General features: G+C 48.0%; 1 protein-coding gene across 1 annotated transcript; it reads left to right on the top strand.

Annotated features, from left to right (window-relative positions):
* Window positions 1-11,488: 11,488 nt before the first annotated feature.
* LOC311228192 (photoreceptor outer segment membrane glycoprotein 2-like) lies at window positions 11,489-26,388 on the top strand (the record flags this gene model as incomplete). Its single annotated transcript, XM_084314104.1, has 3 exons — window positions 11,489-12,072; window positions 23,597-23,840; window positions 26,344-26,388. The coding sequence occupies 3 exons, from the start codon at window positions 11,489-11,491 to the stop codon at window positions 26,386-26,388; spliced, it is 873 nt and encodes a 290-aa protein (XP_084170230.1).
* Between the last annotated feature and the right edge of the window lie 526 nt (window positions 26,389-26,914).

Genomic DNA, 26,914 nt, shown 5'->3' with positions numbered 1-26,914 from the left:
AGGCCCTGTGCGTTTTTAGACGCGAGGCCCCCATCTCCTGGGGCGGCCCTGTGTAGGGGGCTATTGTTTCGTTTTGTCACTCTGCTATGAGAAGGTCTGTCTTGCTACAGCTTTCTCTCCTCTCAAACCATTCATACTGACGGTCAATCGGTATACTGGGGGAGTAGTGCGGGGGGGGGCTTTGTTTACCTTTTTTGGTAAATGGGCTAAACTAGGGCTGGTGTTCTGTTGTGAATATTTTGAATGAAGACGGGTCTGGTCCGTCTCCCCTTAACTTTGTGTGTATGGGTTTGCTCATTCTACAGTTTTTGTGGTTTAGCTCTTTTATTCATTTAACCTTTTCATGGTGCACACCACAGTGGAGGGTGCTGTTTGCAATCACCACTGGTGCTCCATGTTAACGTCAGTCCTTTGTTTTTGATATATTGAAACAATGCCCCGCCCGGCCGACACCTTGGGTGGGTCGGCCTGGCGAGTGGCTGGTGGGCTGTTAAGGCTTGTACCGCCACGGTATGGAATTGGCAACGATTAGAACTGTGTTCGAATTGGTGTTTTTTCTATTTAAAAAAATTGTGTCTGGTGGAGGGGCCTTGGGGCCAGCCGACGTCGACACATCGCGCGAGGTTGTTGACGTTATTAGCTTTGACCCAGCCGCAAGCTATAACCGCTCAGGGTTCCCCTCTCCGCAGGGGATTTTGGTCTTCTGCTGGAGCGCGGGCGGTATTGTCCTAGGCCCTACACCGCCTCACACCGCGCAGCCAGAAGAAGAGAGAGCACGGCCTCGTCAGCGGCGATGACGGGGCCCTCGACAGGCGGCCATGTTTTTCCCCCACCAGAGGTATCCTGGGCGTTGATTCGACAGGTGTCCACAAGGCCGACAGCCTTGGCGGCCGAGGGATCGGCCATGTAGGATGGGTTCGGCTTGAACAAACAAGCCGTCACCGTCCTGCCGCGAGCAGCCCGCTCTCCGATCACTCCCTTCCCCAACACCAGCGGAAGAAGTGGGCTCTAAAAAAGTATGATTGTTTCCTTTGGCTGCGGGCCGCGTGCCTTCGTTGATGCGCGGGCGGCCCCCCTTTTCGCTTCTCATGGGGACAGGGGCTGACACCCAGTTGATGGCTGAGCCTGGGTCTGTCCGTGAGAATGTTGTGCTGTCAAGCGGCTCCCACACCTTGAACTGTGTTGGTTGAGCCTGGTGTTACGTCTGTCAACTTAAGTGTCAGCAGGGGGGCTCGAAACCTTTTGAGGCACACAGTGCGGGCTTCCCCGGCCTCGCCTTCGCCAGGCCAGGTATCATGTTGGTGCTCCCACTCCTGAAATATTGGCAAGTGGTCGCAGCTCACATGGTTTGGGGTGGTAGTAATATCACTGCAGGGCTACGGTGTGTAGGAACCCATGGGGGCCTTACACCTTGCATGTCCGGCTGCAGAACAACTCCTTCAGCATGTTCTGGAGGGGTGTTCAGTGGGGGGGCTTTTTTGATCGGAAGCCCCCCGTATCAGACAGGCCCTTTCTGTCGGGGTTCCCCCTTGGGTGCGATTGCCTCGTGGGTGGTGTCAGGGCAGGTGTTCCGACACGGAACGCGCTCCTCGCACGGTTCCAGGGTTGTCTTCGCACAGCGGGGGGACCGGGCCAACTATCTACAGTTCCTGGCGGACCTGCGCCACGTGACGGCGGGTGCGTTGGGAGTGTCGTCACATATGACTACGGCAGTACCATATGTCGAGGTAGATGGAGAGAATGGTGAGGCGGGGACTTGTGTTTACACAACCCCACCCGTTTTCAGGTTTGGTACAGACCCTGTTGTCGGGGTCTCCAGCAGGGACAGCTCTGGTCGACGAGATCCAATCTCTGTGGACGAAGCAAGCCATCGTCGTGGCGTTCTCCTCCCGGTGTTCTCTGCCCGAGAAGTCGGGAGGGAGGGGTGTAAGACCCAGGCTGGACCTGTCCCATGGGAAGGTTCAGCATTTTTTGGATCGTCTCCTACCTGTTGAACACTGTCAGGTGGGGGTCTGGTTCTCCTCCATAGACCTGTAGGATGCGCATGCGCATCCCCGATCTTCCATCCTAGGGCTTACCTACGCTTCCTTTGCAGGGTTAGCGTATGAGTACCAGAAGCTGCCGTTCGGTTTTCTCTGGCTCCCCGCATCTTCACCAAGTGCGTGGAGGCCGCACTGGGGCCTCTGCGTCATCCGGGGTTACGGAGTGTTCTGCCCTGTTGACGTTCTGGTCCTTCGCGGTCAAGGTGGATCGTCAGGTCTCGTACCAGGCAGGTCTCTACCAGCCTGGGGTTGCTGTAGACTGGATGTAGAGTATTCCTCTTCCCAGTCAACGGTTGGAGGGCTATGGGCATCCATCTCAGAGCGTGTTGTCAACACGCTCGGGAGGTTCCGTCCTAGGACGGTTACGGCGCTGTCTCACGTCGCGTTTTCACCGACGCCTCCCTCGCTGGTGATGCGTCGGGCCAACGCAGTAGGGGGCAGCTGGCAAACCATGCTGCCCGGTCTGCGCTACGTTCAATGTGTTGGTGTTGAAAGCGGTCCTTCTGGTCCACAAATGGTGTTGATCAGGACGGACGATACGACGTCAGTGTCGTGTATCGACAGACAGGGAGGAGTACGCTCCCCCTGTCTGCACCAGGCGGCGGGCGGCTGGCTATGGGCGTCCTCCATCTGCGCGGCCTAAGGGCTCCCCACATCCCCGGCAGGGAGAATGTGGGTGCAGGTGTACTGTCGCGGGGCGGCCCTCATCCTGACGGGTGAGGATTGTGTCTGGACATGGCCAGGCAGGTCTGGGACCGATGCCGTGCCGCCAGGGATTCTTCCCCATACATCTGTTAGGTCAGTTGTTGGGACGGGTACGTTGAGGGGCGCAGGTTCTTGATCCTGATGGTGTTACCATCTGGAATGCGCATGCTCCCTCCACTGTCGCGCTTACGCGGGCAGATGACGTATGTTCCAAGTGTGGTGTAAGGCGGGGGGCCGGGACTCAGTCTCCTGCCCCCTGGATGCTGTCCTTAGTTACCTCCAGTCTCTCCTTGAGACTGTCGGCTTCGACGGTGAGGGTATATGCAGCAGCTATATCCTCCTATCATGAGGGGTTTGAGGGGATGTCTTGTTCAGCCACCCTCTTGTGAAGCGTTTCCTGCTTGGCGCTCGACGCGTTAAGCCGGTGCAACGCTCCTTGGCTCCGACTTGGGATCTTCAATTGGTCCTCGGTCGGTTGTCCTTGGCCCCGTTTGAGCCGCTCGAGCGGGCGCCGTTGGGACAGCTGTCCTTCAGGACCGCGTTCCTTCTGGCTGTCACTTCCGCTAAACGCGTAGGTGAGCTCTGTGCTCTCTCGGTACGTCCAGAGTGCCTGTCTTTTCGGACCGATTGCGGTGTCACTCTGCGACCTAATCCTGCTTTCGTGCCTAAGAATATCCGGAGTTCCTTCCGCTCCCGGGATATTGTGGTTCAGGCGTTTCGTCCTCCTCCTCACACTAGTGAGTTAGATGCGGGCCTTCACCTGTCATGTCCAGTCCGTGCTTGGGGATTTACCTCAGCCGTACTCAGGATTTCAGGGTTACCGACCAGCTTTTTGTCTGTTACGGTGGGGCTCGTGCTGGTAAGGCACTGTCGGAGCAGCGCCTGTCCCATTGGTTGTGCGAGGGTGTTACCCTCTGCTACACGTTGGCTGGGCAGGATCCCCCTGGGGGCGTCAGGGCGCACTCCACTCGTGGGGTGGCTGCCTCTGCCGCTCTCCTGGGTGGGGCCTCGGTGGAGGACATCTGTGCTGCAGCTTCATGGTCCTCACCGGGGCCCTTTGTAAGGTTTTACCTCGTGGACATGACCGGGGGTTCTGTCTCCCAGGCGGTTCTGGGGTCTGTGGCCTTTCCTGCTTCCCGTCCTTTGGTCGGGTAGCAGGAGTGTATGGGTATGAGCCGCAGTGTGTTGAGTCACACGTGGTTCCGCCTGTACGGTGTGTTCAAGGGGTTCTGGCTCCCTCTTCGCATTCAGGTGGAGTTGACTGCGCCCCCCCTTCGTTAGGAAGGATGGGGTGACAGGGCTCCCCGCACCCCTTGATGTGGGCTTACGGGTCCTCAGGGGGTACATCTGTCGGGTCTCGCGCCCGCTCTTCCCCATTATCTCGTAAGGCTCAGAGCGGGACGCGATGCAATACGAAATATAACGATAGGTTATGTAGATAACCTAGTTATATTAGTATTGGCTAAGCGTCCCGCTCTGCGCGCCCTGAGTTCCCTCTTGAGGGATCTTTTCCTGGGACGGGTTTTGGCGAGGAAGGGTGTTTCATGACCAGGGTCATGGTTATATGGGCGGTGCCACCATAAGGGGCGGGGCCCCATACAAGTGGGGTGCATGTGTTTTTATTCGTGGGAGATACATTAGGTATCACAGGAGATAGGAGTATCTCGTAAGGCTCAGAGCGGGACGCTTAGCCAATACTAATATAACTATATATATATCGTTAACGTTAGGTTATGACTATAACCAAGTTCTGTTAGTATAGCGACGCTCGGCATCGCTCTCTGCACTATCTCGCATATGTGCACGCGCACTGAATAAAGACCACAAATGTACCTTTAATCCCAATATTCGTCTGACCACACCCCTATCAGCTTACCCATATAAGCAGGGGTGGGGCCACCCACTCGCCTCCTTCCCAAGCTTTCGCCACAAGGCGAGGTCAAAGGCTGCAGCGGCGTCGGATGCAGAGCGTCGCTATACTAACAGAACTTGGTTATAGTCATAACCTAACGTTCTGTATCGTATACGCTCTCGCTCGGCATCGCTCTCTGCACAAGGGAGGCCGAGCGAGAGCCAACGGCCGACAAATACACCCCGCTGACAGCCCCCCACAACCATCAGAACAGGGAGGGCCGAGCCCCCCCGACCCACCCTAATGGAGGGCACCCCCCCTATTAGGGGCTTCACGGGAGGGCGACGGACCCGACCGTGCGAAGAGGCACTCAAGCAACTCAACGCACAGGGTGAGCAGACCGTGGCTTGACCCCACGACTACACACACGCACAACCCGCATGCCACCCGGGAACGAACGGAGGAACAACCTCGTTACTGCCCCCAGAATCACGGGGTCAAGGGCAAACCCAACCCCGTAGCAAGGCCGTAGCAGCGGAGCGCGAAGGAAGACCCAGACCCACCAAAAGGACTGGACTCCCTGGAATGGGGGCCCGGAGAAGTCCATGATGCCAGCATCAAGACCCCACCAGGTGGGCACGTAGTGCCCCGCCCCCCACATCGCCAGCGTATTCGGACAAAGGCCCCTCAGTTACTGCACCTGGTATTCCCAGGCGGTATCCCATCCAAGTACTAACCAGGCCAGAACCTGCTTAGCTTCCGAGATCGGACGAGATCGGGCGTGTTCAGGTTGGTATGGCCGTAAGCCGAGCGGGCCCTGTCCCCCCAATAGTACACCGCCTGGCACACTGACCCTGCAGAACAGGCAGTCAGCATGGCCGTAAGCACACAAAAAAGGTTAACCAACGGAAGCAGGCAGCGCACCGGGGAAAAACCAGGCAACAGGCTGTTAACCCTAGCCTGGAGACTGCGGACGAGACAGGCGCCAGAGGGGACAGCTGAACACAGCCGCCCCGGCGGAAGGGGCGTATGCTGGCGTTGTTGCATGACCAAGCCTCCATTTAAAAACCCCCACCCAGAGGGGTTGAGGCAGAGAAGGCTGACACGATTGGCAGACGTCATGAACGTGCAGGGGCACCCTCAACCGGTGAACCCGAGAGTTGACACTGCTCCAACACACCAGGGAATCAACCACCTTGGCGTTACCCAATGCGGTGGTTGTTCCTATAATCCCTCAACACCGGCTATACCGCAGTACAAGTGTCTCAGTTTTCAAAAAAGGGTTAACCCAGGCCTACGGGTCGACGAACATTACCTCGGACCGGGCCTGGCGATACGGGAAGCACAGGGTCACCAGAGGAGGTCAAAGACCACCCCAACAGGCCCCTCTTCGCCATGCGTGAGAGAGGAGCGAAAAAGAATGGAGAACCAGCCCCTAAGCACACCGTACTTGGTATTCCCAGGCGGTCTCCCAACCAAGTACTAACAAGGACCAACCTGTGTAGCGGCCGAGATCCGACGAGATCGAGCGTGTACAGAATGGCATGGCTGTAAGCCATTACGACAGTGCTGAGTAAAAACGTACCCAACCAGGATCTCCATAGCGCTTAACCCTGTGACACCCGGACCGACCTGGCATTTTTCCCCCTGAAAAAAGCCCAAGTCCCTCAGGGTACCAGAACAGCAGATCTGCATCCCCGGCGGACAACGGGTTCAACTGATCCGGACCAGCGTGACCAGAACCAGTCCCGTGCCCTAACCACGCCGACATGCCTACTCCAGGAGAAAGGGCAGATATGCGTGTCGATCTTAACATGAAAAGAAGGCGCCACCCAGACGTTCGGGCGAACCGCGCCTGGTGGCCCACCCCAAGGGCGTGAGACCCCTCTACATATGTTCAGATCCATTCCGTCATCATCCCCCAGACATGAACGAGAATCCGTCGAAAACCATCCCAGGTCGTGGGATTTGGTCGTCGGAAGAGGAAAAAAAAAACCCATCTCAGTTGCTTCATAAAAACGCTGTTTTAACCACAAGCAACCAAGGCGCGCCAGTCAGTCGCCTGTTTACAGCGAGCTAGCACTATACGTGCGTCGGGACACACCCCCATCAATGAACAGGCTATTTAGACCTGTCATTGAATCCCCAAGGCGCCCAGGGGAACGACAAGAGGGGCGTGACACTTCCTAACTCCAACACTTTTTGAATAGAAAAGAAGGAAGCATCAACAGTATGTATCCCAGTCTACACAGCCGGGGGTAAAAAAATTTCACATTTTTACATCCCACCACCCTCCCATAGGAAGGAGACGGGGATCCCCAGAGAGACTTCCCACGCGAGCTGTACAGATTGAAAAGAATATATTGCACCTTGAGCCATGTAAAAAATTGGTTTTAGGGCTCTCCGGGGAAGAGGCACTGAACCCATACACACTCAATAATCGAATTGAATCGAATACATATACAATAGAATAGGACACCTTCCAGAGGGTCCACTCACTTTGACAATCTGAGGAGGAAGGCTCTGTACTCTGATGGAGGCTCCCTCACATGGAAGAAGGAGTCCGAACTCACAGAAGGCCCGAATAGGCGCTTGGTGAGGAGGAGCCCTGACCACCCCCCTGAAACAGATCCATCACATGGACCTGAACAGCACACGGAAGTCCTACCAACAGAGACGCGCACGGTGACGTACTCTACGGCGGGGGAATTCCTGCGGTGCACACGCCCAATATACCAGGCCGTGGGACCAGGAAACCCCCCCCCCCCGTAACGTGCCGAACCGCCACGTGACGGGAACCTTGAAGGACAGGGGGTGTACCCCTGACCGACAGAAACAAGGAGGAGAGGAAAGGTTACCAGTTCACCCCTTTACGACCCCACACCCATGATACGATGTAATGACAAAAAGAAAATATGACACAGTCATAGTCAGCTCCATGAAGCGTTTGACAGCTCCACACAGCGCATGAGCTAACCTGCTATCTGATTTTTACTAAGGAAAAAACACAGAATAGAGAGGGCTCTAAGAGCCCCGGTCCAACATACACATGTGCTTCTGTGGCCAGTCCAACCCAGTTGTAGGTCACATGACACACACAACCCATCATCACCTACAAAAAATGGCAAAAACACTCTACAGAGGAACGCCGTTTTTCATAATGAGAGAATACATAATTCTCGATTAGTATCGGCCACAGGCCTTGCTAAGCACACACGACAGCGACCAAACAATCTTTTCGTTTAGGAAAATAAAGTTTCTCCAGCAGTTTTAGCACAACCTCAGCAATCAAGCTAAGGGTTACATCGCATCCCTACCACACAAAAGACACAATTAGTGCACAACATGTCTGATAGGAGGATGAAAAAGTCCCCAGGGAACCGGGGGGAAACACAATCCTCTTATTTTACCCTCAATACGGCCAGTTAAAACAGGAAAACCTGTTAATGTGTGAACACACTGTTCGTTGTCATCACAGGCTGAGAAAAGAACATTCTTTTACTCACTTGTCACTAAGCATAGCTTCATAGGTTAGTTACCTTAGTTGTGAGTACACGGTACATATAAACACCATGATGTTTCTCACACAACAACCAGATCATTTTCACATCTGTAACAACAACCCGATTTGCACGGAGAAGCTAACTGCCAGTGACAAAAACAGCTCACACATAACTCGCGTCGTATCCTAAATGCATTGCAGCAACACACGTTTTGGGAAAAACATCGTTATTCACAAAACATTTAGAAAAGTAAAACCAGAAGACGTGTTATAAGGTCTGGTCAAACCTTGTCCTACCCGGAACGTAGATCAGCGAAGTGCAGACTCGAGACCCCGTAGACAACACAGCCGATCCTGTGTTGCTCGAACTGGGCAGCGTCGTCGCTCCAACCAGTCGCTACAGTCCTCTTTGTTGACGCAATCCCCGTCCAGGCTCAGGGCAGGGTCGACGAACATCCCCTGTCAAGGATGACGTCGTAGTCAAGAGTGTAAAACATGTTAAAATCAAAGCACGTTCAACAGAGTAGCATTAAGCTAACGGCCGCTCCAACCGTTCGGGCGCTACTGCCCCTGCTCGCGAGACGCCGAGCTAACAGCGCACGCGACCAGAAGCGCTCGCGGCGGCGCGCGAGGAGCTAAAGCTACCCCGCGCCAGGCCTTGACCTAGTGATCACGACATGCTAGCGCCGCAGCTAACAGCTGACTGGCTAACAGTAGGCCCACCTAAGTAGGCCATGCAGCGATCCCAGCAGGCTAACGCAGCAGCTAACAGCTGACTGGCTAACCGTAAGCTAAGCAGCTATCACCTGAACATGTATACAATGACATAACACTCACCCAGACAGGCCGCCGTTCTGAACCTCTCCTCACTTTTTAAGAGAAAAGAGAAACAAGATGTCAACACTGCTTTACAACGGTGATTTTACCAACACCCGACGGAATCAGCACAATACCAAACTGGCCTGTGTAGCTGACTTGAACATGGATCTGCCGCTATCGCACATCCATGCACATATCTCCTCGTGAAGGAATACTCTCATTTGGATATGAAAGAAGGGGCTTAACACGGGACAGAGATAATCCACTCGTCCAGAACACACAGGGATCACCAGTGTTAATGGTCGCGGCCCACTAGTTAAAACTACAATGGTCTTCAGACCAAGGCCTTCTGTCGCCTAGGTGGCTGAACAAAGGACCCTAGCCTGGGGCCGGTTTCCATAAACATTGTCAAGTAGCCCCCATAGCACTAACAGACAAGTGAAGCCCGCCAGCAACAGTACTCACCCAACCTGAAACCCACCGCTTCTCACAACAGCGGCGTGTCCGACAGTTCAGCTGTGGCCTGAACTGTTTCACCCCAACAAACACAGCAAGGAACTGCAGTTGAGAAGCATGCAGCGGCGTGCTCCCAATACGAAAACCGGTGGAGGGTTTTTAGAATGATCATCATCTTCCAGACACTCCAGTACGAAGACAATATCGCCGTATTTTCTCGAAAATAGTGAGAGAGAAAATAAAGATATGATGTCAACGTATCCTTGTTTCCCAAAGCTGCTCCTAATCCTTTCCATCATGGTGTCAAGTGTGGGGATCTACCGAGGCACTTCTTCCTTGTGGTGAAAGCGAGAAGGAGGCGAGTGGGTGGCCCCACCCCTGCTTATATGGGTAAGCTGATAGGGGTGTGGTCAGACGAATATTGGGATTAAAGGTACATTTGTGGTCTTTATTCAGTGCGCGTGCACATATGCGAGATAGTGCAGAGAGCGATGCCGAGCGAGAGCGTATACGATACAGAACCCTTTCACTACCACACTACAGACGGTTAACCCTTTCACTACGACACTACAGAAGGTTAACCCTTTCACTACCACACTACAGAAGGTTAACCTTTTCACTACCACACTACAGACGGTTAACCCTTTCACTACCACACTACAGAAGGTTAACCCTTTCACTACCACACTACAGAAGGTTAATCCTTTCACTACCACACTACAGAAGGTTAACCCGTTCACTACCACACTACAGACGGTTAACCCGTTCACTACCACACTACAGAAGGTTAACCCTTTCACTACCACACTACAGAAGGTTAACCCGTTCACTACCACACTACAGAAGGTTAACCCTTTCACTACCACACTACAGACGGTTAACCCTTTCACTACCACACTACAGACGGTTAACCCTTTCACTACCACACTACAGACGGTTAACCCTTTCACTACCACACTACAGACGGTTAACCATTTCACTACCACACTACAGAAGGTTAACCCGTTCACTACCACACTACAGAAGGTTAACCCTTTCACTACCACACTACAGACGGTTAACCCTTTCACTACCACACTACAGACGAAGGTTAACCATTTCACTACCACACTACAGAAGGTTAACCCTTTCACTACCACACTACAGAAGGTTAACCCTTTCACTACCACACTACAGAAGGTTAACCCTTTCACTACCACACTACAGACGGTTAACCCTTTCACTACCACACTACAGACAGTTAACCCTTTCACTGCCACACCACAGAAGGTTAATGATTACTCTTGATCCCAGGGACGCTGTGAATCCCAATCCGGGTCAATCTATCCACGATCACGCCCTACATAGTTCAAATAAATCAATGTAACCGTTACCCTGGTAACCTCTCCATATTTTAACATAAAGTTTCTAAAACGTGACCCATTTTGTCCGACAACATTTTCACCATTCAAACGAACACTTGGGTTGCATTTCACTTCTTCACAGAACGCTAATACAAACAGTGACCTTTTTTTCTTCTTCTTCTCTCCACCTGCTCTCAGGACCTACCGTCTCCTACAGAGACACCAGGCAAGACACCCGAGCGAAGCTACTTATGAGCCGCTGTCCACCTTCTACACCCCTTTTCTCCACAATTCCCTTTTCGGGAAAAGAGGTGCCGCCTAACCCTGTCCCATTTCTCACCCCTCTTTGCCCCCCGAAATTGGCTTTTTTACCGATATCCGATAACCGATATTGTCCAACTCTTAATTTCCGATACCGATATCAACCGATACCGATATATGCGGGGTTTCCCCCCCCCCAAAAAACGGAATAATTTCAGGTAATTAACATTACATATCTCGTGTCGTGGAATTAACACAACATTATGCATACTTTTGACAATGAATAAAATAAGAATTTGTTCTGACTTACTACGTAAATTTTTTATTCTTTTTTTTAAACCGATACCGATAATTTCCGATATTACATTTTAATGCCAATATCGGTAGGCCGATAATATCAAGACATCCCTAAACTGGACTAATTCCCCCACCGTAAACCCCGCGACTGGATGAGCAGCAGGCGCCACTCGGACGCAACGCATAGACGTAGGAACCACGGGAGGACAAAATGGCCGTCGGAAAGGTGACGTTCAGCAAGGCGGACCGGGACAAGCTGGCCCAGGTCCTGTGGCTCCTCAACTGGATCTCCGTGGCGACCGGCGCCACAGTCTTCGGCCTCGGCCTGTTCCTGAAGGTGGCGCTGCAGCGGCGGCGGGAGCTGATGTCGCCCGAACAGGACGTCCTGTACGTGCCCCACATGCTCATCGCCGTGGGCCTGGTGGCGTGCGGCCTCAACTTCCTCGGCGCCGAGATCTGCTGCGACTGCGTCGACGCCGCCAAGTTCCTGCGCTGGAAGCTGGTGATGCCGCCCTACGTGGCGTGCACCTTCCTCTTCACCTTGTGCGTGCTGGCGGGCGCCGTGGCGTGCTACAGCGTGCGCGGCACGCTGGAGGAGTCGCTGGCGCTGGGCCTGCGCGACGCCATGCGCTTCTACAAGGACACGGACACGCCGGGCCGGTGCTTCCTGAAGCGCACCGTCGACACGCTGCAGATCGAGTTCCAGTGCTGCGGCAACGCCGGCTACCGGGACTGGTTCCACGTCCAGTGGATCAGCAGCCGCTACCTGGACATGACGAGCAGCGCCGTCACGGAGTAAGTAAGCAGCGCGGGAGGTTTTTTAATTAGCCAGCCGTTTGTTTTGGGGTGGGATCTGATAGGGGGTGACTTGTAGACCCATATGTAACACGTCACCTTTTTTTTTTCTTCTCCTTTTTCTGATTTTTTTTTGGTCGTTATGCCAATTCCCAACCCCCTTCCTGGTTATTGCGCACTCCCCCCTACTGTTGGTCCGGGAGGCCGGAGACTGTCACATGCTTTCCTCCGACGCATGTGCAGCCAGCCGGCAGCCAGCCTGGCAGCGCAGATTCTCACCGGGAGAGTGTAACGTGTGGAAGGTCACACTACCTCCCTCCAGATCCTACCCTCGCTGAGCAGGCGCCCCGACCGAACTGTAGGGGTCGCTGTCCACGACGCCCAGGACCCACTCATCAGCTTTCCCCACCCCCTAACACTGCCAATTGTGTTAGTATGAACGACCAGCCAAGCTGATAGCAACGCCGAGAGCTGGGCTCGAACCCAGCATCTCCAGCGTTGATGGCGAGCGCCTTGCCCACTACACCACCTAGCCGCCCCAACACGTCACTTTTTAACATTTTTATTTAACCTTTATTTACCCAGGGTAGGTTCGCTGAGAGAACGGATGCTTTTTTTCAGCTACGCCCTGCTTCACATTTACACAGTTGCATTCACACCTGGGAGTTGCCCAGTCCCCTAACCCTAACCCAGGAAGGTTTTTTTAACCAGCCGTTTATTTGATCCCCTGCGCTTGGGGTGGGATCTGATAGGGGTGACTTCTTGTAAACCCAAATCAAATCAAATCAAATGTTTTTTTTTTTTTTTATCCACTTTTTCTCCGATTTTTTCCATATTTTCTCCCATCCCAATTTCGTATCATCCAATTCAACCCTCCCCTGTCACGAACGCTGTTTCTTGCCTCCCACAAGCCGGCTGCAATGTGGACTAAGTCATACATAGCACAAGTCCCCTCCGGTACTTGAGGTAACAGCAGTCGCATCTTTTCACCTGCGCAGCTCGATCTCTCAGTGTCGAGGAGTAACGCGTGGGAGGCTCACGCTGCCCCCGACACTTCCTGATTCTACTGCGCAGGCGCACCAACCGACTTGTAGGAGTCGCTTGTTCACAACGTTCGATCCCCACCCTTCAGTTTTCCCTCCCCGTAATACGGCCAATGTGTATTACTGCGGACGACCAGCCAAACTGAAAAACAATGTGGAGAGCTGGATTCGAACACGCGAATCCTAGCGTCTCCACACTGGTGGCGAGTGCCTTGCCCACTACACCACCTAGCCGCCCAAATCAAATGTATTTGTAAGGCCTGACAACACACGTTAATGTCCCCATGGGCCGGGCGGACACGTCTTCTTTAAACAAGTCAAGAAGAAACATCACAATAAATCAAGAACAAAACAAAAACACCAATAAATAAAATAAATGAATGCAACACTCCCAGACATACCCCACGAGAAGGTAAGGAAAAACTCACTAAAACCTAGCTATAGGAAAAAATGCACCACTGGCAATGTGGAGGAGAGAAACCTTAGAAGGGCCATTCAAGGGGGGATCTCCCTTCTTAGATGTTGGTGATAGTAGTGTTGCAGTAAAACAGGCGAACAGTTGGTAAGCATGCACTCATATGCGTAATGAAACACAAATAAGTGCATGCAATAGCAACTGAACATTTTGAAATATATTAAAATAGAGCTGATGGCGGATCTATTTGAGGCATGGGGGCGGCGCAGAGAGGGTCACATCCTCCCGGTCATCATCAAACCCATGTAACACGTCACTTTGAATAGCGCTGCTACTAACTGAGCCAGAGGACTGGCCTGGGGCCTACTACTTGATCAAACACACCACACACTTGGCAACCTTTGTATCATGAAATATACACTATGTGAACATCGGCAGGCGTGCGCTCAGCCTGGGGGCATTAGAACGGGGGCGTGTTGTTCGGTGTCGCCGGGCAGATACTAGAGCCGCTTCAGACCGAGGCCCCTAGCGCAGTAAGCAGCTCTGCGGCCTGGAACAGGATTGGGGTCAAAGGTCACACGGTAGGCTTAATCAGCAGAGTTCACCAAGTGAATGTGACCTCGTCTTACCTGCCAAAGGCCAAGTCTCAATTATATACGACCGCGGCCAGGGCCGGCTCTGACCAATTGGCTGCCCTAGGCAGGATTTTATCTGTTGCCCCCTTGCATCACAGTTTATTCACTACCAATAATAATATGCACTCACCCTTTTGTTTTCACATTTTTCTTTTATTGAAAATAACCCACAAAATCAAACAGTTAACATCAAAACAGTTAACAAGTGACATTATTATAATAAATATTTACAATATATTATCTTAATATTAACCAGTAGCCTACTGCCATGAATAAAGTAAGGTCAAATATAATTACAATGAACTTAAATAAAGTAAAATAAAGAAATAAATAATTGCACACAAGTACTGCACACAAACACAAAAGGCACACAAGCACAAGGCTTCGACTTGTTAAACTGCATGACAAATAATAACAAAAAAAAATAACAAAAATTATTATTATAGGGCTGGGACCTCCTCCACGCTCCGCTGCTGCAGCCTTGCCACGGGGTTGGATTCTTGCCCTTCGACCCCGTGATGTGGGGGCTGTGACGGGGGTGTTTGCTCCCGTCCGTTCCCTGGTGGCATGTGGGATGCGCGCCTGAGTGGTCGCGGGTCCTTCTGTGCGAAGGTAAGTCCCACGGTCTGCTCACCCTGTGCGTTGAGATGCTAAACCCTCTTCGCACAGTCGGATCCGATTCCCCTCCCGTCCTCCACTAGGGAGGGCCGGGGGGCTCGGGTCCTCCCCGGTTCTGATAAGTTGTAGGGGGTGCATCTGTCGAGCTTTTCGCTCTGCTCAGCTCCTGTGTTCCAATAGAGCAGAGCATAAAGCTATACGATAATATAACGAAAGGTTATTCTATAACCCTAGTTATATGAGTATAGCGAGCGCTCTGCTCTGACTCACTGAGGACCCCGTGGTCTTCGCCTTCGGTGGTGAAAGACTTGGGAAGGAGCTGATGGTGTGGCCACGTTCCCGCTTATGTAGGAGCGGATGTGGGTGTGGCCAGGCGGAGGCAATTAGGTGTGTGCATGTGTGAGAAAGTTGTTCATTATTAGAATGGATAAAGGGTTAGTTCCAATAGAGCAGAGCGCTTGCTATACTCATATAACTAGGTTATAGAATAACCTTTTGTTTCCAGTTGCGAGTCACGGTGCACGTGTCCACCAAAAAAGCGCCAAAAGATAGAAAAGAAACTAGCAGAGCCAGAACTACAGGTATTCAACTCCCCTGGAGCCACAGCCAGCATAGAAGCTTGTTTACTTTCGCTTTCAACCCAGCTGCAGCCTGAGAACTGGAGTGTGAGGGGCTGTAACACTAAAGATGGTGGCAACGACAAAGAATTGCTGCAAAATAAACATAAATTAGTTGTTTAACACTTTAATCGCCATGGGTTAAATTCATAATTTACCATCCCTCGCCAGCTCTATTTGTCTATGGAGAAGTTCCCCTTCTTTACAGGGCTATAACTTTTTAAATTCTATTTGCTAAATTGCCATTATTATGGCCCATTCAATGTCCTATATGTATTGTTCAGGGTGTAGCAACGTTAAACTTTTTCATTCACATATTCATACAAAAATATGGTCTAAAGTATAAGTATGTTTTTATCGTTTTCTGCAGCTTTCTCCAGAACTTGATTTATAGCTCCAAATGCATTATATGCATGATGAAATACAGTTTGATAGCGATCTGTGCCAGATAATAAATTTCAACTGGAGGTACTTCTAGAAATTTCTACGTATCATCTGATGATGACCGGATGGGCGGGGGATTGTTTATAATTCCGTGGGCAGCGTTAGATGATTCATCCAGAATGGGTCATATGTTCATCAGAGCAGTTAGTATAGAAGACGTTAGAATATAACGCTGAATCTTACCGTGGCTTCCTCGCGCCGCTGGCAGATGAACGTGGAACAGAATTTTTTCTATTATGGGATGTAGAAATGCCCGATCCATTTCCAGGTTGTATAATAGTATATATGTCCAAATCATGTTGTTTTTTCGAGTTATTTGCACCGATCAATGTTCACTGTATCAAGACGGAGTCTCTCTAACGATAGCGAGTGGCCGGACCACATATGGATGAGCACTACCGGTTCAAAGGTTAATATCCGGTTGGCGATCTGCCGATCGGCCACCAGATGGCGCTCTTGAACCGCTAGAGTTGAGAGGAGATCAGCAGTGTGTCTCAGGGCTCCGGAAAGGAAATATGATTTCGATGACAGATTTTTGAAATATTGACATCAAAGACGAGTTACGGCGTCTTCGGCAGAATGAGCATGGCTAGGAATGACGTGTAAACTCGTTCCCGGCGATCATAGTGTTAAATTTTTTTTTACTACTAATAAAAATATCGCTAATTATCAATATCGAGTGATATGAAATTTTTTATCGTGATAAGAATGTTGGCCATATCGCCCAGTCCTACGTTAAATGGTAAAAATAAAATGGTAAATGGTGCATTTATATAGCAGCTTTTATCCAAAGCGCTTTACAATTTATGTTCCTCACATTCACTCGAACAGACGGCGGAGGCGACCATGCAAGGTGCCGATAGGCTGACCAGGTCAAAATGGTTCAGTCGCAGGACAGCAGCACTGCTTTTGCGGGACAATGCGGGACACGTAGAGGGGGAGGGTTTTTTTTTTTTTTTTTTTTTTTTTTTGCTAATTAAAATTAAAGACATTTATTTATTATTTAAATGCCTTTATTTCATATTCGACGCAGACGGTAGGCTATATATAGCACATTTTGTTATTAATCTTATTAAACTGTATATAGATGCTTGCTTCACCAATCACCTTCTCAGCCGCTATGTCTATGTCACCAACATCTTTATTTAATCACACTTTCATCATTAAGCAGGTAACCATCAATCTTGGTAAGCTGATAAAATCACTCCATTAATAGAAAGAGCAGGAGCTACTGTAAGTCTTTTCAGCCATCTGTTCCTGAGCATTATTAGCAGTGAAGTGTAGAAGAGAGGAGACGGAATGCGATGGTTGATCTTCACAATATAATAATGTTTTTATTAATGATTTTAAAACAATAAAGCCATAACCATGTATAAAAATACTTAACATATGTTAACTTAACTGTTAACTCAATTACAACGAATACTGCAGATTAATTATCTATTGGATGGTGGTGGTGGTGGTCTCTCTCTCTCTCGACCGGTCTCGGTCTATCGATTATGCCGTGCGCAACCAATATGAGTCTATTATCTGACCGTTTAATGTTGGCATTATTTTTACGGACCGACAGCTCCGTAATAAACTATCAATTTATATGCAATTATTGTGTCCAGGCTCCTCTGCCTTGTTGTTGCAGTGACATCAATAAAATAGGATACAAAAAATAAGAAATAGACATTTTAAAACAATAAAGCCATAACCATGTATAAAAATACATATGTTAACTTAACTGTTAACTCAATAACAACGAATATAGACTGCAGATTAATTATCTATTTGAATGGTGGTGTGGATAACACGACTTGACACGATCAAACACGGAGCTGCACGGGAGAGCAGTTCAGCACCTTGGACAGCGTGACAAATGCACCCATTTCATTGGCTGTCACTCTGTTAGACCTAGAACCAGAAAAAAGAGTGAGGACAGCAGGGAGTTTTTCTTAGCTAAACAACTTGTATCAGTAATATTTGGCGGTCTTCTGACTACTCGAGTGACTGACGTCAGTAACGTAATCACGTCACACACACAGCTGCCCCGGCCTCGCTCGGACAGGTGACAGGCAGCGCGACTCGCGAGACTCGAGTGAGCTGCTCTGGTTGCGCAAATGCATTGGTTTGTGATGCCGCCCGATTTTTTTATTTTAAATATAAGAGGGTATTGGAACGAGGCATTAAATTAACAACATTTAAAAAAAATTTTAAATAATAATCTTTGAAAAAAATAAAAAATAAAAAAATTATAATAATAATAATATATTTTTTTGTATCTTTGAATTGTGGGACATTGTTTTGTTGTTGCGGGACGCGGGACAAACGTCCCAATATCGGGACTGTCCCACGAATCGCGGGACAGGTGGTCACCCTAGGTGCCGACCTGCTTATTGGGAGCAGTTAGGGGTTAACACATTCGGGGCCATTGGGATGCGTCTAATAAATCTCTAGAGGACCAGCAAATGTAAACAGACTTGGGGCTGTTTGTAGAGCTAAATCTATACTTTATAGTATTGCTATCTGTCCATTCTCATTGTCAATTGAGTCCATAAACCGTCCCTTCAAAATGGCTTAAAGAAAAAAAGAATTCATCAATACGTTCTCATTTTATAGCGCCGTGAATATAAGCGTTATATGGCATTTGGTCTAGTATATTTCCTGGAAGGCTAGATAAAGGGCTAATAGCTACTAACGTTATATCCAATGGCATTTCCGTTATACATAAGCTACAGTTAAAACTCAAACTGCATATGATCGGCATGATCCTCAAGCATGTATGCATGAAAAGGGGGGGGGGGGGGCGGGGGACGTTGTTTCTTATTATTGATTACCAATAACCGTGTTCGTCTAAGTAGCCACATACGCTGATCGTATCGTATCATAACAAGGCTCGATCGGGCTGTAATTTACGTGAAAAAGATCTTACCATGAGCCGGTTGGATCCCCCAGAGCATTTCCCCGTTATCGATCGACATCTGGTAGATCGATATATCCATTGGCTGATGATAAATCCCCTTATTGCATAGTGAAATCCGCGATCCAAAACGTAATCCAAGCTACAGGCTGCACATCCAGAATCCAGCTAACTGAAAACTCCATTGAAAGTTAAAAAAAAAAGAATGCTCCGTTCAGCCACAGGGCACACTGCATTATCGCGACAGCGCCCCTAAGAGGATCTGGCCGGTATTGCACTTCGGCGAATTCAAAGAGTAGGGTACATCTGCAGTGCAGCTCGGCGACCTTGAATAGGTTATTAAAATGGAATAAAAGCCAAAACAACTTGCCACGGATATATCCGTGCTTCTGTCCACAACGGGTGGAATCGAAACACGTATATATCCGTTGTTCGTCCCCAATATGTTAAGTGTCTTGCTCAAGGACACTTCGACACGCTGCCCGGGAGGACCAGGAATCGAACCGGGAACCTCCGGATTACCAGACGACTGCTCTACCTCTGTCGCCCCGCGTTATCAGCGTTATCATCCCACGTTATGTCATATCGTATAATAATAATAATAATAATAATAATAATAATAATAATAATAATAATAATAATAATAATAATAATAATAATAATAATAATAATAATAATAATAATAATAAACTTTATTTGTATAGCACCTTCCATACAAGATTTGCAGCTCAACGTTCTTCACAGCACCAAAAAATAGGCATACAATGAGCACAAAATTGGCACAAAATCGAAAGCAATGCATAAAGTGCAGACATAAAATAAGTATAAAACGAGCATCAAAATAGAACATTAAATCACATAGTTCTTCACATTAGGATCTAACACCACGATAGGCCTCTTTGTTTATGGTTTGATCCATTTTAAAATAGGCAGCATAATAAAAGATCAAAATAGAGTATAGACGGAGTAAACTAATGCAATAGTGCAGTCCTGAATGACTGTTTAACCAGTTTAAAACCTGACCGTATAAATAGTTCTTTCTTTTCTTATTTCAATATAACTTCTTCATACCACGACCCCATTTTATTTATCTTTTGGGGACCCCACACTTAATGTATCGCCTAATTTCAATTTGGAATTGAGGAATATCAAAATAAAAGCCCAAAGTTGTTGAACTTGATCGTGCATATTTATTAGAAAATGTAATTACATCACTATTATGTTATCAATACACATTTATAAAATGAGGCATATTTAGCCAAAATATGTTGCCAGAATACAAATACATTTTTTTTTATTAAAATGTTTGTAACTTTCCAATGCACCTACCCGCTGAAACCTATACCCGCGACCCCAATTTGGGTCGAGACCCGTAGTTTGAGAACCACTGCTCTATTTTGTTTTTGTGTCAATAAACAGAAAGGCATCTGGACGCCGTCGGTGTTAGGGCAGGGGTTGGCAGAGCCCAATAGCAGAACACAGGAGGAGAGAGAATGGAGCGTTTTAGGTTGGTTTTAATGGTTACCCCCAAGCAGACAGGTTTACAGGTACAGAATGTGCGACAGGTGGGTGGTGTCTCGGAGCGGTGGTCCTGGGCACAGAGAGAACAAGATTAGGACAAGGTAGTTCAACAAGGACAGAGTAGCAAGGCTAGGGTTCGTTGTCGTACCTAGGAAGTTAGGTTAACACTGCGACGAGGGTAGAGCAGGATCCGTGGGCTGAAGTAGGAGTTCGCTGACGAGGGAATCCCTCACAGCCGCGTTAATTAGTGTCCCTCTGGCAGCGTGGGAATCCTGGGGTCGGATGCTGCCCATATAAGGGTGTGAGAGGATGAGGGGTGAGGAAGGCTTCCGCCGTGATGGTGTGGAAGGAGGAGGGGTGAGGAAGGCTCTCGCCGTGACTATGACAACGTGCCCTTATCTATATTTAAAAAACTATTTAAATCTAATTTAATTTCAACATAAATCACCATCACATTAAAGGGGACATGTACTATAAATGTCATTTTTCAGTCTCTAGCATTGTATTATAGTAATAGGAGTTAGTATCAATGTGTTTTAGTGTCTAAATACCATATTGGCGGATTGCTCTGATTCAGCTCAGATAATTTCCTGCTCCAGTAAATTAGTCCATCCTGATTTGAAGGCCTGAGTCACGTCATTCAGGCTCTGGGTAGAAGACAGTGATGTGATTGGCTCTGTGGTTGTAGCTAATGCCCGCCCACAATCTACCTAGACTAGACAGCGCACTTCCTCATACTGCGAGGGAGAGAGAGAGAGAGAGAGATAGAGAGGGAGAGAGAGAGGGAGAGACAGAGAGAGAGAGAGAGAGGGAGACAGAGAGAGAGAGGGAGGGAGCACTTGGGGGGGGGGGACCTGCCGCGCCACACGGGAGAGGGGAGGACAAGCTGCCGCAGGGAGAGAAAAAACTAAAGGAAGAGACGACCTGTCTTTTTCTCTCTCTCTCTCTCTCTCTCTCTCTCTCTCTCTCTCTCTCTCTCTCTCTCGCCACCCCCCCCCCCCCACACAAGCTGCCGCAGGGAGAGAAAAAACGAAAGGAAGAGACGGCCTGTCTTTTTTTCTCTCTCTCCTCTCTCTCTCTCTCTCTCTCTCTCTCTCTCTCTCTCTCTCTCTCTCTCTCTCTCTCTCTCTCTCTCTCTCGCACCCCCCCCCCCCCCTCTCTCTCTCTCTCTCTCTCTCTCTATCTCTCTCTGTCTACCAGTCGCAGACTGTGTGGACTGACTGTCACTCAAAGTGCTTATGGGCGGAGCCAGGCCATAACAGCCTGAAATCTTGAAGCTGGAAAATGATGGTTTTGAGTACTTGATTAGAAATATAAAACAATGCATTTTTTTGAAAAAAAACCTTACAGATGTCTTCAATAGACTAACAGGAATTGTGTAAAGTTGCCCAAATAGTGCTAGGAATAGCAGTACATGTCCCCTTTAAGTTACTCCTATGCATCAGTGTTACATCTACTGTTAGTATGACTGCTTGTTATTTTTCTTCATTATATATACTGTTAGTATGTTATTCTCCTCTTCTTTGCCCTCTTGTACTTAAAAAGAAAGTTAAGATTGTTCTTGTTATTGACTCGTGTCAATCTTCCATGTTTTCGCCATAGTGTCTGCCTTATGTCTGTGATCTTGTTTTGAGTTTATTTTCTAGACCATGTTTACATGTATTTCGTTCATATATGTTTATGGACAATGGGATGGGAGTGGACTCTGCACAAGCCGTTCGTTCCCTCCTAGCACTGTTTTTTTTTTTTTTAAATAATGTGCTAAATAAATAAACTAAACTAAACGCGTGCCGGGACGAGGCACCGTTCAAATGTATTACTTCAATAGGAGAATTGGCTTAGAGGGGGTCCAACGTAGTGAGTGCCCAGAATCGTCTGGCCGTCTCAGTCTCCTATCCGAGCTCCGGGAGGGTCATCAAGGAGAAGCCGCCTTTTCTCAGTCCTTGCCCCACAATGGTGGAATGAACTTCCCACCCCAGTTAGGACAGCCGAATCACGTCCAATATTTCGCCGTCGACTAAAGACGCACTTCTTCAATCAATATCTGAAATGAAAAAAATAATTATTATAATAATAATAATAATAAATCTAACCCTAACTAACCTTACTGTCATGCACTTGTCCTAATACTAACCTACACTGTAGCACGCAACACTTTGATGAACATTGTTACTCAGCTGATAGAGTCGTGCCCTTCCTTCCTGATGACTCGTACAGAACTTGTAAGTCGCTTTGGATAAAAGCGTTTCAGCTAAATGACAAAATGTTAATGTACACGTCGATATTTATACCTGAGACTGAGAGGAAGGGGGTGGGGCCACGTGACCAGGTGGGAAGGAGGATGTGATTAGATAGGAGGAGGAGGCATTGGGGGCGGGGGTAGGTGCTTCAAGGGGAGGGGCCAGGGGTGCGTTGCTCATGGGGCGCCGGGCGGGGGTTGCACGCCGAGCAACCGGCTCTGTGAGCAGAAGCACGCGCACGCACACGCACGGATGTGCACGCGTGTGCACACAGGAATGCGCTGCACTCGACTGATGCGCCAACTCGCCAAGTACCCACCTGGGCTACTTTGCATAACAATAGCGCCGGTCATCAGGTGTGTTCAAATACGTCCTCAGATACATTCACACAAAACTTGTGAATGAAATGTGTTACATTCCATCCCTAGAGGCAATCGGGCATCGTCTTTAGTCTGCGCGCGCACGCGAGGGAACACTTATGCGCATGGACCTCCGCGGAGTCCGGTCCGCGTACGTTCCGCTCGACTATGGGAGGGCCTTGGCATTTTCTTTGTTAGCAGTCGCTACAGTAATCATTCTCTTTACCCCGCCCCCCCCCCCCCCCCCATTCCCTGTACCCCCCTTACAGTAGTTTAAAACCTTTCACTACCACACTACCAAACGGTTAACCCTTTCACTGCGACAATACGGAAGGTTAACCCTTTTCTATCACACTACAGACGGTTCTGTAGTGTGTGATAGTAATGGGTTAACCTTTCTGTAGTGTGGTAGTGAGAGGGTTAAGAAGTAATGTGAAAGGCCCTTAACAGTAATCATTCCCTGTACCCCCCCTCCCCCCCCCATTCCCTGTACCCCCCTTACAGTCGTTTAAGAAGTAATGTGAAAGGCACCTGTTGGACGGAGAGAGAGAGAGAGAGAGAGAGAGAGAGAGAGAGACAGGGAGAGAGAGAGAGACAGGAAGAGAGAGACAGGAAGAGAGAGAGAGAGAGAGAAACACACACAGAGAGAGATAGAGAGGCATAGTGACAGTGGCATTTTCTTTGTTAGCAGTCGCTACAGTAATCATTCCCTGTACCCCCCTTACAGCCGTTTAAGAAGTAACGTGAAAGGCAAGTACCTGACGGACGGCGTGCCCTTCAGCTGCTGCAACACGTTCTCACCGCGGCCCTGCATCCAGCGCCAGGTGTCCAACGACTCCGCCCACTACCACTACGACCACCAGGGGGGGCTGAACCTGTGGAGGCGCGGCTGCCGGCAGGCCCTGGTGGAACACTACGCCGGCATCATGCACCACATCGGCCTCATCGTCCTCGTCATCTGGCTCTTTGAGGTAGGGAGGGAGGGAGGGGGGAAGAGGGGGGGGGGGGGGGGGGGGGTTCATAAAAAAACATTAATGTCACTTTGTTTTACAGTTTCATGTTAATTTGTTTAGACTAATTATTAACACATTGTGCGCCATAAACGGCGTAAGTCGTCATTGCCCGCCATGCGTTGAACGCCAACAACGGCGTAAATCGTTTTTGGGATCAATATTAAATTTTTTCGCCAAGGCATTCATAATTCATCCAGCCTCCCTCCAGACTGCAGCGGCACCCTGTCTGAGATTGCAACGCCTCAATACCGCCGCCTGGTGGATGGTCGGGCGAGTTACACTCACGGCAAACCGGAAGTGCATTGAGGAAATTCCTCCGCCAGAGATATATTGTTACGTGGATCCAGACAAACACTCGAGTGCATTTGGATCGCTTTATAAACGCAATAATCGATATGATTTCGGCGTTTATTGCGGCCATACAAACCGGAAATGGATCTAGGAGTTCGACGTCAAATAATTGGGATATTTTTCCTCCAGTCTCATCTGCGAACGATAAGAGGACACTAAAGTTATTTTCAACCCGATTGTCCATTTCTTTGTTTGCAATCAGTCTGATCAATATATCAACCCATACTAAATAAAGCCGTTACTGACGATCAAGGAATTATAAACGACCCCCCCCCCCCCCCCTTTTCCTTCATGCATGATGAAGCATAATGTATACCGATCATATACATTTGAATTTTTTAATATAGCGTGTATAGGAAAGAAACACCAATCGATAATCTATCATATGCGTCAGGGTCTATAATTAGCGTTTTGGAATTACAGCAGAAAAGCTTAAAAACATACTTATATTCTAGACGGTATTAACACAACAATGTATGAATGAAAAAATATACCGTTCCCACATCCGGAACGATAGATAATCGATGTTGAATGGGCCATAGTAATGCAGATATAGCTATAATATTTAAAAAGTTATAGCCCTGCAAAGAAGGTAAACATCTCCATAGGCTTACAGCGGTGGCAGACTGGACCCAATGATGGGTACAATGCCCGGCACCCAATGTGTTAATGTTGTTGTTTTTGTTATTATTATTACTTTGATTATTATTGTTATTATTATTATTATTATTATCTTATCTTAATATTATGAAAATAGTTTTATGAACTTATTTCACTTACTTTTTTTTTTTTTTTTTATGATTTAACTCATTCCCTGCCAAAACCTATTTAATACGCGTTTGTCCGCCAATCGTTGAATGCCAACCATGTGTATATATACGTTATTTGATCGTTATTTCTTTTCATCAGCGTATGCTGTTGTACTAACGAATGCCATTATTGACAATCATTTAATCAGAAATGACCCCCCCCCCTTTTATGCATTCATGATGGAACATAATATACCGATCATATGCATCTATTTTCTCCGCTACGCCACCCAGCCGCTTCCGATCATATGCATTTGAATTTTTTATTGTAGCGTGTATAGGGACGAAATGCCAATGGATTAAGTATAATATGCGTCGCGGCCTATTACTAGCCTTCCAGGAATTACCCTAAACCGCTCTAACACCATACTTATATTTACCACGATATAAAAACGGGAACGTATGGATGGGGGAAAAAATTCTTTTTCACATATTGAACGATAGATACTCAATGTCAAATGGGCCATAGTATTGCATCCATAGCTATAATATATATATATATATTATATATATTTATATATATATATATATATATATATATATATATATAGTTATATATATATATATATATATATATATATATTATATATATATATATATATATATTATATATATATATATATATATATATATATATATATATATATATATATATATATATATATATATATATATATATATATATAGCTAGGGATGTCCCGATCCGATCACGTGATTTTCAGAAGATCGGATCAAAAAAAGAAGAAAATTCAACAAACATGACCATGTTCACGTCTTAAACTCATACTGAGGACTTAGTTTTGGTTTTAAATTACATATCATCATTCATTTATTTATTGTCACACAGAGCAGAAGAATTTTGCCAAAACAAACGCATTTCCTTTGATTTAATTATACATCAAATGATTTATGTCAAGGATGAGGGACATCCACTAGTTGCAGAACTTGCAGTCACCTGATTTTTACAGACGATGGCGCCATTACTCTCATGAAAGCAGCAGGTTGGAGGCGGAGTTTTTAGATTACTCCGGTTGCAATGCCTCGCTTGAATGAAGTTAACTTTTCACCTGGATGACGTCAACATTCAGGGTGAATGTAATGTGAGAAATTGGGATGGGAAAAAATAAAAATAAAAAAAATCTTTTAATAAATCTTTTTTTTTTGGATCGGATCGGGAAAGATCGGTATCGGTAGATACTCAAAATCACATGATCGGGATCGGATCGGGAGCAAAAAAATGTGATCGGGACATCCCTAGTTATAGCCCTGCAAACAAGGTGAGAGTCTCCATTGGTTTATAGCGTGGCAGGCAGCACATCGTGGCAGTCATTGAGTTAATGAGTTGAGGGCCCGTATCGCCCGTCTGGGCCTCTGGCCTCTACTCAGCACCTTTATATACACTTTCTGTCACGGTCAACGTTTAGATTCTTTTACTGTTTTGCTGAAATGGTGTGAAATAAAGAAATAAAGAAAAACAAAATAATAATTCTCAAAGTCAACTTCCTGCCTGTTGTTGCTACGCAACTGCAGCGTGGGGGGAAACTGCCCAGCCTGGTACATTGTGTACGGTTCATTTAGTGGAGAAACGGATCGTTAAAGCGGCAAATTAAAGACAATCAAGCGGAATTTTCTTCAGTCCTTCACAATGCCAAAGAGCTGCTGTGTTATCTAATCTTACGTGGATGTTTGATCGGGTAGTGGCACACGTGGTACCACCACGTAAGATTAGATAAGATAAGCTCCTATCGGTTCGATATGATGTGATTAACGTTAGCTTAGCATGTAGCTACCACGACCACAACACAAGAGCGAGTTAGCCGAACGTTAGCCACCAGCCACTTTTTCCTCCGTGATGCATCAGCTGGTGTTATA

The sequence above is a fragment of the Notolepis coatsorum genome (assembly GCF_963971535.1).
Source record: "Notolepis coatsorum genome assembly, chromosome: 5".
Classification (NCBI taxonomy): domain Eukaryota; kingdom Metazoa; phylum Chordata; class Actinopteri; order Aulopiformes; family Paralepididae; genus Notolepis; species Notolepis coatsorum.
Note: the sequence above shows the minus strand (reverse complement) of the source record. Positions and strands in the feature narration are given on the sequence as shown.